The following is a 14,544-nucleotide window of genomic DNA, read 5'->3' as shown; positions in this document are numbered from 1 at the left end:
GCACCTGTAAAACGCGCCTTGTAATCGTTGGTTGATTTATAAAAAAAAAAGACGAAACAAGATTTTAATATTGTTTGAAAAACGCTTTTTTCTTATTTGAAGTAGGACACAATTACGGTTATTCAAAACATCTGTACTTAGCTTTGCTTATCATTTGTTAAAGATTCAAAAGTAGATTAATACTTACACGTCCATTTTTTATCAGCTAGTTTGTAGTTGCCGCACTGCCTCAGTGTCCAAATCCATATAAGTTATTATATTTTTGTTTGTTGAGATTGTTTATTCATTGTATGTTGGGTTTAGTGGCCGCCCTAACCATTATTCACTTTTATCATTTGGTTACGTTATTTTTGCACGTTTTAAGCCTTTTGGGCTCTGCTGCTTCCTCCGACCATTTTACCTTTTTACTTCAGAAGTGTTCGGACGACAGTGCAAGCGCGATTAATGTTGAACCAGCTGTTTCATTTTCACCACTTTTAATGCTGACAACAGTAAGAAGGCGCAGCAGAATATTAAAAGGTAAAAAGTTTAATGAGAAAAGAGCTGTGACATCATAATTACCTGTGAATCACTCAGCATTATACGTGCGCGGTTACAAGACAACGTCATGGATACGTCACAATTGTTATTTAAGGTAAAAAAATTTGTACGCAGCATAGGAATTAAATATGGGGTTACGCAAAAGAACTTCCACTGTTTGTTACACAAGCACAGCTGACGTCAGTGATTGCTACTGGCGAGTACATTTAAGTTTCTAAAATTTTCCTTCTGCGACGATGATCGTTTAAATGGAAAAGCAACGTCCAAATGTGGCGGGGAAGGATTATGCGAACTACAGTCGAATCCGCTTAATTCGGACACCGGATAACCCGGACAACCGCTTTATTCGGCCAAAATGCTCGGGAACGGAACAAAAGTAAAAATTGAACGTAAAAAACTCCTGTTAATTTGGACAATTCTCCGCTTAATTCGGACACATGTTCGCAATTCCATCGTTAGGTTATGACACAATAAACAGTACTTCTTTCGTTTTAAGACAAGATGCAATTGCATTATGAGCGATTATGGTGAAACAATGACGATCGATGCAGTAACAATCGACAATGAACTCATATAAGGCCGTGCCAGCTTCATAGTCGCTTTTACTTCGGTACAATCGCGTCCATCTTGTAGGACAAAATTGTACAGAAAAGTTTAGGACAAAAAGTGAAATTGCTCACTAAAGTAAACGAAGACGTTTTATGCGATCAGTGCCAGTTACTGCAGTATAGCGCAGCTGCAATTCATTTATTACGCAACAGTACAGTATTTTAAATGCGTTTTTTGCCTTTATGCATTACCATGAAACGAACAATTGATTTTCCGCTTAATTCGGACAAAGCCGTTTCTCCGCTTAATTCGGCCAAAAGTGAGCGGAACCAAAGTGTCCGAATTAAGCGGATTTGACTGTATTATCATCGGAGATTTAAACAGAATAAACCTATTTTACATTTTTTTATTATTTAGACTTTGGTGTTTGGTTCAGTGCCATCAACTCTGCCATCAACTGACCGCTCTTTTATTCCTTCACGTTTTACTGACACACGACATCAAATAATCTTAAAATCTTAAACATTTATTTTTGTTTGCAAGCGTTTGTAAATCTTAAAGATTTGTAATAATCGATATATTTCAAACAAGTTATATTTGAATCAGCAAACACTATGTACACAACTTACCAAGGTTGTGATTAACAATAACAAGTTTCAGTTGTATAAAATTTTAAAATTTAACGTCACATATTTTAACAGGTGACGTATTCCATACGCATGGCAACATGTGTGATAAAATCCCACACTACAAGTCTGACGTATCTTGCTGTGATTGGGCGTGGAAACAAGTTAAGCACATGACTGTTTTGATCTGTATTTCCTTCAAAAATCTGTTGAGCCATCAAAAAGTGATGTTAAACCTGATTGACAATTTTTGTACAATATTTACAACAATAACATTTATAATGACGTCATAATACCGACCACATCATTTCTGTCATCATCTTGAATGAACTCTAACGCATCGTGGGAATTCCCGAACAATATCTTGTATCCGCTCACGTAATGGTTGTGGGCGCCTCTTCCTTGAGTGACGACACCGGTCAAAGTTGTGGTAATTTTCATGTCAACTTGGATCCAGGCTCCTCGTTTGTCTGTGAAGACACAAGATGAAAAATTCTAAAATTTTTGTTAAAAGATTGAAGACTTTCTTTGAGAAGTTCTTACTATCTGCGTTAGAAGCAATCCAAACTCCAGCACCATCCAATCTTCCTCGATGAGCTGCGTAGGTTGACGAATATAAAGACGATGACGTCATGTCAGCATCCTGAACTTTTTTGCTTTTGATGCCAAGGGGACAGAGCTCAGCTTTGACAAAGCAAAATTATGTTTTAATGTTTATTGCTATAGAATGCAAAATGCAATTTATAAGTTTTTAAAATTGATATACAAAGCATGAATGATTATTGATATATACAATGATAAAATCATAGCGCATTATGTTTATATAATAGAATTTCAATTCAACTTGTTGTGGTCACCTCTGTTATGTTCCATGAGATTTCTGATTATCCGTTCAACATTTTCGTACCGACCTTATAAAATAAGTAAACTTAAGTGTTTGTGAAAGTAGTACTACAGAAATACAAACAGTAATATCTTGAAAACAAAATTTTAGTGAGCGAAAAAGCAGTTTATGACGTCACATACTTGAAACGTCATTAAGCCTTTCGCGAAGTTGCTCGACTTCGCTCAGATCACAAACACATTGTCCTGGAGGACCGGGATTTCCCCTAGTTCCTTGCCGTCCAGTAGCACCTTGGGGTCCACGACGACCTGGGGGTCCTTGGTGGGTGACAGGCAAGGGACGTTCCAAGGGTTCACGTTGCAAGCTCAAACAAATTTGTTCACCTTGACCTTGAACGGAAGTGACGAAAACCAGAAAAGAAACAACAGAAGTAAGTCCTAGCGCCATGTTAGGCGAAAGTATTTCACTAAACATGAAAAATATCAAGTTAATTTTTATTTAATACGCACGAATTGAAGGTCTGTTTGGTAAATTAAGTGGTTTATTTATAAGCTTGACCGATGGCACTTTAATCTATTCTTATAATTACATATCATTCGCAGTACATGGCTATGAAATTGACACATAACAAAAGCAGATTAGGAGACGACAAAACAACTGCTCGAGACTGCCTTACCTCGAAGTTTTATTTATTGCAAAAGCAGTCATTTATTAAAGTTATATGCTGTATATATTAGTTTATATGTAAACTTTAATGCCGCTATGCAGAATTTCTCTGCAATCACAAACCTACCGTATAGCTGCATACGCGCAGTTTTTCTTCTGAAATATACTTTCAGTCTATCTCGTTATAAAGACACAACATAACAATTCATGTGACTAAATTTGGTCAGGATTTTGCTGAGTAAAATTAGAAAAAGTTTCTCACACAGAGCAAGTGTTATGCGCGTTATCAACAGTCGCCATCCAAGTCCAAATAAGTCCCTAGATTTTTCAATTATTTCGAACATTGAAGAGTTGAGGTTTTGTAAACCTGGCTCAATTTGTAGTAAATTGCTGTTTTAAAATATTTTGATTTCTTAGGTCAATGTAGAAAGCTGGGTATTTAGACAGATTTTTCAAATTTTCGAACACGCTTCAGTCGTAAATATGATGGACTGTATTGATATTGTTTTTCATCACAAATAGATTTGGCGTTTTAAAACTTGACAATTTTTTCTTTTCTGTTTTTAGATCCCGTTCATTTACTTTATCTCTATAAATTGTGTTTGAATTTCTTATTTCGCAACTTATGTGAATGTCAAGCGATTATATTTTCACAGCAGTTGAATGAGATTGTTTGCTGCTCAGTGTCGACTCGCAAACTATGTACGACCAAATTTGGTCGGACATTGCTCCAAAAACTTGTACAATTAGAAAAAAGCACCTTTGGATGCTACGTCATTGATAACCGCTTTCCAAATATAATAGATGTTGAATATTTGTGGTTTTAAGTTGCTTCAGGCTGTTTGTAGCAAGTCGAGGTTTTGCTGAATTTACTTCGTGTTGTTGAAAGATCTTTCCATGATGTCATAACTTGATCCTTGCTTTATTAGTTATTGAAATGTAACTGGTATTTCTTAGAATTCGGCACTTCGTAGCTATATTTTATACTTCAACTAAATACTTCAACGAATTTGGCAACCTGTTTGTTTAACTTAATTTTTATTCTTTCTCCAAATCACCCGCATAAAATATTTCATGAGCATAGCTGTACATACACATTGTGTGCAAACAATACGTCGCCATTTAATTTGCTTGTTCCGACAATATTTTAAGCCCATTTTGTTCCTGGACTAGATCGTCATGATGGTGAAATTCTAAAAGTGTCTCCTAGGAAAACAGAACATCATTCTTTCGACTTAAGTTTTACAATAAGAGACGGTTGCTATTGAAAGTGAAGCTCATAATGGAACGCGCTACGTCATAGCTGCACTTAATCCATTCAATGCAAAGCCGCCAGACAGAATTGTAACTTGCAATATTTATTGATGTAACGGTTATTTAACCGGTTTGTCTCACTTATAATCGTCTGTTAAATTTAAACATGTCACAAAAATCTTGGTAATATCAATATTAAACGTAGCTTTTGTTGGTCGCCTCTGGCTTTCTGTATCAAATTGCCATTTCATACCAAGATAATTATCTTTATAGAAATAAGACCTGGTCGTTGTTCATCCATTTATTGCTATTAGTGTTTCCAGGTTATTGTGCCGCTCACTACACTAGCGCTAACAACGGTGGCTGATATTAATCCTATGAGTGTACTCTTGGTATAACTGTCAATCATCAAGATGTCAATCATCAAGCTGTCAATCATCAAAGGAGAAAATATCATACCTATTTTAAGAAAGTACCGCCACCTTTTCGGAAAATTTTTCTGACATATTTGTGATTTGGAGTAATTTAGCAGTTAATACATTTAAAAGCTTAATTTAACTGTGATATTTGTAGATGTTTTTTAGTTATACATTATACACACATTATACAGTTATACAATTATACAACTCTCACACTGGCTTTCATTGAGCTGTAAGAAGTGCCCACAAGTGTCTAGGAAAATTACCACGTTTACTTATTTCTAAACATACCTGCGTCAGACATGTTCATTTTGTCTAGAAACATTCTTAAAGCCTACGATGAAGCGCAAAATGTTGAAGGTTATGTAACCAAGAGCTTTGAGAAAATGGCAGTGTGACGTCATAATTGCTTGTGAGTGGCCATGGGCATGTGTCCATGGATGAGATGGTAGTCAACGATGATAAACATTTGCAAGCTGACAAGTTTGATTGATGTTTAATCAAGTCTTTCCTGAAAACGCTTTCGCAAAACAAAACGGAGATAAATCATTTTGGTAGCTGGTATGGGAAATTTTAAGTTTTCACGCCACATGTAAATAAACAAGAATAGTAATAAAACATGAAATGTCCAGTAAAACCAAGTAACGAAAAACAAGATTACAAAAATTAACCACAATCATGATTAAGAACTTATGTTATGTGTCATGGCCTTATCTAATCGTTGGCACCATGTTCTTATACCAGGATAAATATCTATGCAAATTATTAGCAGCAGCATTTGGCATGGGCATGTTTCAAGCTACTCCCAAGGAAGCAGTCTCTCCACTTCCAGCGTCAAACATTTGAGCTTAGATTACAACATAAATGAAAAACTTGACCTTGTGAATGTCTCATCTATGAAAGCCTGTAGTTTGTTGTTTCAAATTTGTTGTTTCATCAAGACAATTTGTTGCTAATTGCTGGACTGATTCAGCTCGCAAAGAATGTATCTGAATGCGAAAGCTGTCTAAAAAGCTTTAAAAGGCCACACACAATTTGCTTGCATGTTGCCGGGATATTGTTGGTATTCATTAGCTCAGCATGATTGTGTAGCGAAATGGTATTCTGGAAAACTTTGCTTTGTAACTAGGCAACATAAGATTTAAAACATCTTCTGTTAACCAGTTTTACACCGTGTTAAATAATAAAAGCTTACATATACAATATATATTTGTATATTTACTGCTTTTCTAGTTCCGCTATTCGTTTAAAAAGACACCTACCATCAACTAGCCCTGATTTTATTGCTTCACGTTTTACTCACACAAGAAAATCAATTGAAATTAAAATCTTACGTTTGTCTTTGCAACTGTATCATAATGTGCATTAAACATTTAATTCTGGTTATCAACGCTTGTAAATCTCAAATACTTGTGATAATTAAAGTTTCAAACATTTTCTCTTTAAATCAATATACACTGTTAACAACATGCAAAGGACGTGATTAATAACAACAAGCCTCAGTTATAAAACATTTGATGACGCATATTTAACAAGTGACGTATTCTATACGCATTGCAATACGTGCGACAAACTCTCTTGCCACAAGTCTGACGTATCTTGTTGTGATTGGGCGAGGAAACAAATTGAGCACGTGACTGCTTTGCTCTGTATTTCCTTCAAAAATCTGTTAAACAATAAAAAAGTATTTTAAAAGTTTGAACACCTTACATAATGACGTCACAATACTCACGATGTCGTTTCCGTAATTATCCTGGATGAATTCTAATTCATCCGGGGAACTCCCGAAAGAAATCTTGTAACTGGTCACCCATTGGCTATGCGCTTCTCTACCTTGAGTGACGACACCAGTCAGAGTTGTGGGAGTTTTCATGTCAACCTGGATCCAAGCCCCACGGTGGTCTGTGAAAACAAGTGATGAACAATTCTAAAATACTTTTTACAAAGTCAAAAAACTTCTTCGAGATGTTCTTACATTCTGAAGGTTTGGCAAGCCAAACTCCAGATCCATCCAATCTTCCTAGATGAGCTGCATATGTTGACGAATACACAGACGACGACGTCATATCAGCATCCCGAATTCTTCCACTTTTGATGCCAAGTGGACAAAGCTCAACTGAAATTAAAAAGTCAATTTTTTCCTATATATTCGTCTCTTTAAATAAATTACACAAGATTAATTTACTTGCCTCTGTTAAGATTGATGAGGAGTTTTAACCTCTTTTGCTCGTCTTCGGTCAAATCACAAACACATTGTCCTGGAGGACCGGGATTTCCCCTAGTTCCTTGCCGTCCAATAGCACCTCGGGGTCCACGTCGGCCTGGAGGTCCTTGGTGGGTGGTAGACAAAGGACGTTCTGAGGGTTCACGTTGCAAGTTCAAACAAATTTGTTCACTTTGACCTTGAATGGAAGTGACGAAAACCAGAAAGAAAAAAACTGAACTAATTTTGACAAACACCGCCATTTTACATGCAAGTGAGCTTAATTCGATAAACCTGAAAAATATCTAGTTAAGTTTGTTTTAATACACATAAAAACAAAACTCTGTTTTTCAAACAAATTTCTCTGCTTATAAAGTTGATGTATGGTGCAAGTGTACTACAAGCTCAACTGATACATAGATTTTACCTTCATGGCTATTGTTACCAAAGATAGCAGAATAGGCCACAACAATGGCGATAACTAGGGCCCGCAAAAGTCAATAAAGTCAATAAAGTCAAAAATTTTTAAGGACCTCGTCTGACCACGAATCAAAGAATAAAGTTGTTTTCAGCACCTAGGGGATTGTTACTAAGAAGTTTATAGGTCAAAATAAAGTCAAAATTTACAATAAAGTCAAAATTTTCAATAAAGTCAAAATTTGTCAAAATATGGCTTTTTACAAAGTTTTTGTGTTTCTTGAGAGTAATTCTTGTAAAAATCCTCGTGGAAGCATTGTAAATCAGGAACTGCGACACAATTAAACCATATTAACCCATAAAAGCAGGAAATAAGTCACAATGCCCACTTGGATCAGCAGTAACTTTTATCGCAAATTGTCCATTGTTTATTCATTGTTACGTATTTAAATAATTCTTATAAAACACTTCCTCTTCATAAACGTGGTCTTTTCGAAGATCAACAGTTTGGATTTTAGGAATAGCCTACTGACATTCTGTAATACTGTACAAAAATGCCTAAGCAAGCTAAATCGTCTTCAGCAAAAGTTAGACAGATTTGTCGAGATTTTTCTGATGAATTTAATGCAACTCCCGGGGGTGATTTAAGGTGCAATTTTTGCGAGATTATAGTGAAGTGCGATAAAAAGTATTTTGTTGAAAGCCACAGGAAAAGTAAACGCCATCAAGCTGGATTGGAGCAACAACAAGCATTCCCTGTTTAATTTGCTGTTTATTAGAATTTACCATGCGGAGAAAATCGAGGCAAAGTGCCCTTTTCGGTGTACCGACACTTAATCACGCGACACATAATCACGCGACATTTAATCACCGACACATAATCACTAGGACATTTAATCACGCGACACATAATCACTAGGACATTTAATCACGCGACACATAATCACTAGGACATTTAATCACGCGACTTCGATACGTAATCACGCGACATTTAATCACGCGACACATAATCACTTGGATGCGACTCCCCGACAATTGTTTTGACTCCGTTGCGCCAGCTTTCTCTATAATGTTTCTTTAAATCAACACCAGCTTCATAAAGTCTAATTGTTATATTGTCCGAAAGTATAACCTATGTAATATCTAACATTATTCTACTGTATTGTCACCGAAGCTCTTGACCAAAGTACCATCAAAACGTTACACCGTAAAATACAATGCTACTTGTTTTGTGTCGGTTTGGAACTCTGGAACAATGCCAATGAATAAATTATTACAATTTACTATCACGACCGCCACATCTCTTTGTATCTATAACGACTAGTCCAGTCTACAGACAATCTCGTTCCGGATACGGCCCGCGGGCCCTAGGTTGCGGACCCTTGGTCTATACTCTATAGCTTGCCGCTGTCTTACCGTTGTAACTCGTGGTTATTTCAATTCAGGGGACATTACTATGACTAGACAGTTAATCACACGACATTTATACAGTGTCTTTGTCTATACTATAGCCTGCCGCTGTCTTACCGTTGTAAATCGTGATTATTTTAATTTAACGGACATTACTATGACTAATAAAAACGGAACGATTCAGTGGCGTGGCAAACTCTACCAGAAATGTCGGGGCGAACGGACATTAGGGCTACTATGACTAATAAGACAGTGCAGTTTAGCTTAACATCGAAAGGGAATCAATCGGTGCTGCACAAACAGTACGAGTTTGTCAAACACCGTGAGTACGCAAACGGAACGATTCAGTGGCGTTGCAAACTCTACCAGAAAAGTCGGTGCCAGGCTCGTATAACAACCGAAGTGCAGTTGCTTACATTTCCTATGCATAACATTGCTGTAAATTGTAAATGTAAAAAAATATTGTAAATGTGTGATTATGTAACGATTATTTTCTCGCTCAGTTAGCCAGGTTTTAATTTCACGCTTACGGTGAACCGCGACACCAATAACTGTGAGTCACTTTCCACTGTGAAACTGAGTAGCGTTATCACGCTAATAAACCAAACCGACGATCCTCGAAAAGCTACATTTTATTGGTCTCAGCCAGACGCCGACTCAGACTCTCCACTACTAAAATCGCACAATCTTTATATACAACCAAGGTGCCAAAACACGTGATTAAAATAGTTCAACAAACGCGTACACGGTGCTGATTGGTAAAAACGCTCGCTTCAAACGAAAATACGATGATAAGTAACAACATGTGGGAACAAAGTCCGTGACAATTAAATGTCGCGTGATTAAATGTCCTAGTGATTATGTGTCGCGTGATTAAATGTCCTAGTGATTATGTGTCGCGTGATTAAATGTCGCGTGATTAAATGTCCTAGTGATTATGTGTCGGTGATTATGTGTCGCGTGATTAAGTGTCGCGTGATTAACTGTCACCAAACCCCCTTTTCACAAGGACAAAATAACACAAGCTACCTAAATCTATCGCCAAAAAACACGACACACTTTTTATAATCCATAAAACACCTTGACTTTTCGACAAAATATTACGTTTGGGTCTGAAATCGACAAAATATTATGTTTGGGTAACTGGAGGAAGAACTGTGGCCTCTACAAATAAGCAATTTCGTTAGGTCAAAATAAAGTCAAAATTTGATAAAAATAAAGTCAAAAAAAAATTTTTTTAGGTCAAAATAAAAATGGTCCTAGCGATAACACATAGCGACCTTTTTCTGAAAAGTTATTTCATAAACAGCTTTCTCTTGAAGTCTAGCTTGTAAGTAAACTTATCAGCAGCTACAGGATTTCTCTAAAATCACCGACCTATATAGTCGCATAAGATCTTTAATCTGGAACAAATCCTACAGCCTTGCTGGTTATAAAGACGTAAGCTGGCAAACTATGTGGCTAAATTTGGTCAGGAATTTGCTGAGTGACTTTTCAAATTAGAAAAAGCAGCACAAACAGGTGCTACGTCACTAACGGTCATCTTAAAAGTCCAAATAAGTCAAAGATTTGTTCAGATTACTTAAATAGTGATGAGTTGTGGTTTGTGGTCTTACATACCTTGCTCAGTCTGCAGTGAAGTGTTGTTATGCACTGAGTGTTTATGCGACTTTTAAGATCAGCTTTTTCATTTATATGGAAATGCCCCCACGATGCTGCTGTAAACACGATACCCACTTCTGGTATCGTTTTAAATTACAAAATACATGGCGTTGTTAAGCCAAACTAGGTTTTTCTTTTGTATTTTTTGATACATTCTTTTTATTTTTAATGTGACTGGTTACGTGAGGTGTCAATTGGAATGCTGGTGAATGTCAAGCGATTATATTTTCATGGCAGTCGAATGAGATTGTTTGCTGCTGATTGTCGACTCGCAACAATATGCGGCCAAATTTGGCAAGATATTGCTCCAATACTAGTAAGCTTAGAACAAAAACACCTCAGGTGCTACCTACGTCATCGATAATTTGTTTCTATATCGAAAGCATTTTAAGCATTTGTGCTTTTAAGCTACTTTTGGCTGTTTGTAGCAAGTTGATGCTTTGCAGAATTTGCTTTATAATCTCAACCAAAGATTCCATGATATTATGAAGTGAAAGATCTTCTTTAATTGTGAAATCTACAACAATAAAATATCAATATCAATAATATCATATCAATATCATCAATATCAATAAGAACTTCAAAGGTAAATCTTCTTCAAATTTGGTTGAACTATCGAATTTTGCATCAGGTTAATTTTGCTTGATTTGGAAACTAAATCTTTACTGTTTCTCGGAATCATGCGTTATACTGTGTAGGTTACACTCGCATTATGAGCAAACAATACGTCAAGATCAGAACAAAATATCGTCTGTGCAATATCAAGGTTGCTACTCTCATCTTATCTATGCAAAGCGACCAATTAGGATGGTAACTATTCAAGACTATTTCAAAAGCTCATTTCGTTTATCGTAGTTTGTGGTTACACAATAAGTCAGGCATTTTACAGCAACTTACTGTTCTGCTATGATCCTGCCTCGGGTAGATCTGCGCGTATTTCCTTTCTCTTGGATGAAGTTCTGTTACTTGCAAAATTACACCACGATTGTTGACGTAATTCTAACACTGTTGAATATTAGAATTGAATATTGTTTAAACAAGACGACTTCTATTACTGTACAGCCGTACATAATGTTTAACTTTATATAAACCTTGTGTTGGCAAGCTCAAAACCATTGGACATTTTTACCTTTAGTTTTCGTTTTTCAGCTTAATTTAAAGTCTTTCGTTAATTATTTTTTTTCATATAATGTATTCTTGAATTCCGTATTTTTATTCGTAACTTTATGATAATATTTCTCATTGCTTGGCATTTGGCACTCGTCGTTTCATTCCCAGGATATTAATCTGACGTAAAGAAAATGAATGTATTCGCGTTTCAATTCGTCCCAAAACGTTAATGGTAGTGATGAGCAAAGAGCCTGAAGCAGGATCTTGCCACGTCGTCATATTTTAGTTTGTTAAGAAAAAAGCGATTCCCGAAATTACATTTGTTTGTTAATGTCTTTCGCCAAATGGTCAAACACGGACATTCCCGCCGAACTGAAGTTTGTTTAAAACGTGTGAAGGGACCAACGTACTGTGTGTGCATACGACGTCATTGCAAAATGTATAAAGCAGAAAAATTTTTAAGCATTACTTTTATTATTTTACAAATTTTTGGAGCAAATGCTAATAATAACAGTAACGTGCTCAAAGTTTTTTCTTACGCAATCACAGCAAGATACGTCAGACGTATGTTGTAAAGTTGCAACTCACATATTTCCAAGCGCATGGAATACATCACTTGTAATAACGTATCATGTAAAAATTTGCAATGGTTCATAACTTAAATTTGTTATCAACTGGTTCTTTCCTTTCCGTGTTGTATATTAGCTTATTGACATAACGTCCTTGTCAATTCTGATAAACATTTTAAATTTACAATTACTTGCAAAAGTTCAAGATTTAATGCACTTTGTAATACACATACAGTGACATGTATACGTAAGCATTTCATTGCATTATGAGTTTATGATCTTGTCTAAAAATATCGCAAATGTCCCATTATAAGGTGTCAGCAGACGGTAGATGTTCACCGAAGCAAATAGCATCATCAAATAGCACCAATGTAATGAATCGACTTGAAATAGTTTTTACGTTTGCAACACAAGACTTTACAGATCGGAAATTCCCTGAGCAAACATGCTGAGCGAACAATTAACCGCAAGTCCTGCGAACATTGGCAATATCAATATAGCTTGGAATGTCCCCAAGCGTGAGATGAAACCTCCTGTGTGTGTTTTCCTTCTACAACTGTCGTATATGGCGTGTTAAGGTTTATAAAATGCAATTGAAAACCAAGCCTTGTTTATCCACATAAGGGTACGGTGTAGCTATAAATGGAACAGTTTTGTGAACACTGGAAGATTTCTTGATAACGAAAACGTTTTTTGTGTGACCTGACTCGACGTGATATTACCAATAAATTTCCTTCAATGCATTTGCTGTTATTTAATTAACGTTCAAACAACTTGATACGCTAATATGCCTCACGCAAGCGTCAGGTTAACCAACGTTTCCTTGCTTACCATTGCTCCTCGATAATGTTTCAAAGCGCATGCAAATGAGGTATTTTAAAAATTTTATTTTCAATTTCAAGAAGATCTGTATTTAACGTTAAGAAGCTTTAAAGCTGTTGTCTTATTTGAGAAAATACCAGTTACATTTCATCAGCTTATGAAACAAGCTCTCTTGAATTATAAACAAGTCATAATATCATAGAATATTCTGTAAAACGTACAGACTCGCTGCAAACAGCCTGAAGCAACTTAAAACCACAAATATTCAACATTATTTCGTTGGAAATGCGATTATTAATGACGTAGGAACTGATTTCTTCTAAATTTACAAGTAGTAGGAGCAATGTTGGAACAAATTTGTGCGAGTCGACAATCAGCAGCAAACAATTTCATTCAACTGCTGTGAAAATAAACATCATTTAAAAAATGTTTAGTTTTATCGTAAATTATGACAAGATCACTACATAGTGTACATATTTTTAGCTTCATACTTATTAAATAAAAAAATGGTTTAATATTTTTCCTAAAATGTCTTATAAATAGGGCCATTTTTATTTTGACCTAAAAAAATTTTTTTTTGACTTTATTTTTATCAAATTTTGACTTTATTTTGACCTAACGAAATTGCTTATTTGTAGAGGCCACAGTTCCCTCTCCAGTTACCCAAACATAATATTTTGTCGATTTCAGACCCAAACGTAATATTTTGTCGAAAAGTCAAGGTGTTTTATGGATTATAAAAAGTGCGTCGTGTTTTTTGGCGATAGATTTAGGTAGCTTGTGTTATTTTGTCCTTGTGAAAAGGGCACTTTGCCTCGATTTTCTCCGCATGGTAAATTCTAAAAAACAGCAAATTAAACAATTAATCAGAAAAATCTCGACAAATCTGTCTAACTTTTGCTGAAGACGATTTAGCTTGCTTAGGCATTTTTGTAGCCTATTACAGAATGTCAGTAGGCTATTCCTAAAATCCAAATTGTTGATCTTCGAAAAGACCACGTTTATGAAGAGGAAGTGTTTTATAAGAATTATTTAAATACGCAACAATGAATAAACAATGGAAAATTTGCGATAAAAGTTACTGCTGATCGAAGTGGGCATTGTGACTTATTTCCTGTTGATATGGGTTAATATGGTTTCATTGTGTCGCAGTTCCTGATTCACAATGCTTCCTCGAGGATTTTTACAAAAATTACTCTCAAGAAACACAAAAACTTTATCAAAAGCCATATTTTGACAAATTTTGACTTTATTGAAAATTTTGACTTTATTGAAAATTTTGACTTTATTTTGACCTATAAACTTCTTAGTAACAATCCCCTAGGTGCTGAAAACAACTTTATTCTTTGATTTGTGGTCAGACGAGGTCCTTAAAAAATTTTGACTTTATTGACTTTTGCGGGCCCTACTTATAAATCATTTTTAAATTCAAGCAGAATAACAAATCTGCATC

At 35.6% G+C, this 14,544-nt stretch overlaps 2 protein-coding genes across 2 annotated transcripts; both read right to left on the bottom strand.

Moving 5' to 3' along the window:
* Positions 1–1,542: 1,542 nt before the first annotated feature.
* Positions 1,543–3,043, bottom strand: LOC143444833 (EGF-like repeat and discoidin I-like domain-containing protein 3). Its single transcript, XM_076943611.1, has 5 exons — positions 2,742–3,043; positions 2,573–2,626; positions 2,259–2,399; positions 2,016–2,185; positions 1,543–1,921 (listed from the first exon to the last, which is right to left on the bottom strand). The coding sequence occupies exons 1-5, from the start codon at positions 3,031–3,033 to the stop codon at positions 1,784–1,786; spliced, it is 795 nt and encodes a 264-aa protein (XP_076799726.1). The 5' UTR covers positions 3,034–3,043; the 3' UTR covers positions 1,543–1,783.
* A 3,119-nt stretch (positions 3,044–6,162) lies between these two features.
* On the bottom strand, positions 6,163–7,417 carry LOC143444839 (retinoschisin-like). Its single transcript, XM_076943617.1, has 4 exons — positions 7,088–7,417; positions 6,874–7,014; positions 6,631–6,800; positions 6,163–6,564 (listed from the first exon to the last, which is right to left on the bottom strand). Exons 1-4 carry the CDS (start codon positions 7,362–7,364, stop codon positions 6,427–6,429), a joined length of 726 nt encoding a protein of 241 aa, XP_076799732.1. The 5' UTR covers positions 7,365–7,417; the 3' UTR covers positions 6,163–6,426.
* Between the last annotated feature and the right edge of the window lie 7,127 nt (positions 7,418–14,544).

This window comes from Clavelina lepadiformis, chromosome 2, assembly GCF_947623445.1.
Source record: "Clavelina lepadiformis chromosome 2, kaClaLepa1.1, whole genome shotgun sequence".
NCBI lineage: Eukaryota > Metazoa > Chordata > Ascidiacea > Aplousobranchia > Clavelinidae > Clavelina > Clavelina lepadiformis.
The sequence above is the reverse complement of the archived record's forward strand: the minus strand, read 5'-3'. Positions and strand labels throughout refer to the sequence as shown.

Coding starts and splice junctions, on each gene's coding strand:
- LOC143444839 (XM_076943617.1), bottom strand. CDS start 7,364: ATGGCGGTGTTTGTCAAAATTAGTTCAGTTTTTTTCTTTCTGGTTTTC. Junction 6,801..6,873: donor GCTTGCCAAACCTTCAGAAT/GTAAGAACATCT, acceptor TTGTTTTCACAG/ACCACCGTGGGGCTTGGATC. Junction 6,565..6,630: donor ATAATTACGGAAACGACATC/GTGAGTATTGTG, acceptor ATTGTTTAACAG/ATTTTTGAAGGAAATACAGA.
- LOC143444833 (XM_076943611.1), bottom strand. CDS start 3,033: ATGTTTAGTGAAATACTTTCGCCTAACATGGCGCTAGGACTTACTTCT. Junction 2,627..2,741: donor AAGGCTTAATGACGTTTCAA/GTATGTGACGTC, acceptor TTATTTTATAAG/GTCGGTACGAAAATGTTGAA. Junction 1,922..2,015: donor ATGATGACAGAAATGATGTG/GTCGGTATTATG, acceptor ATGGCTCAACAG/ATTTTTGAAGGAAATACAGA.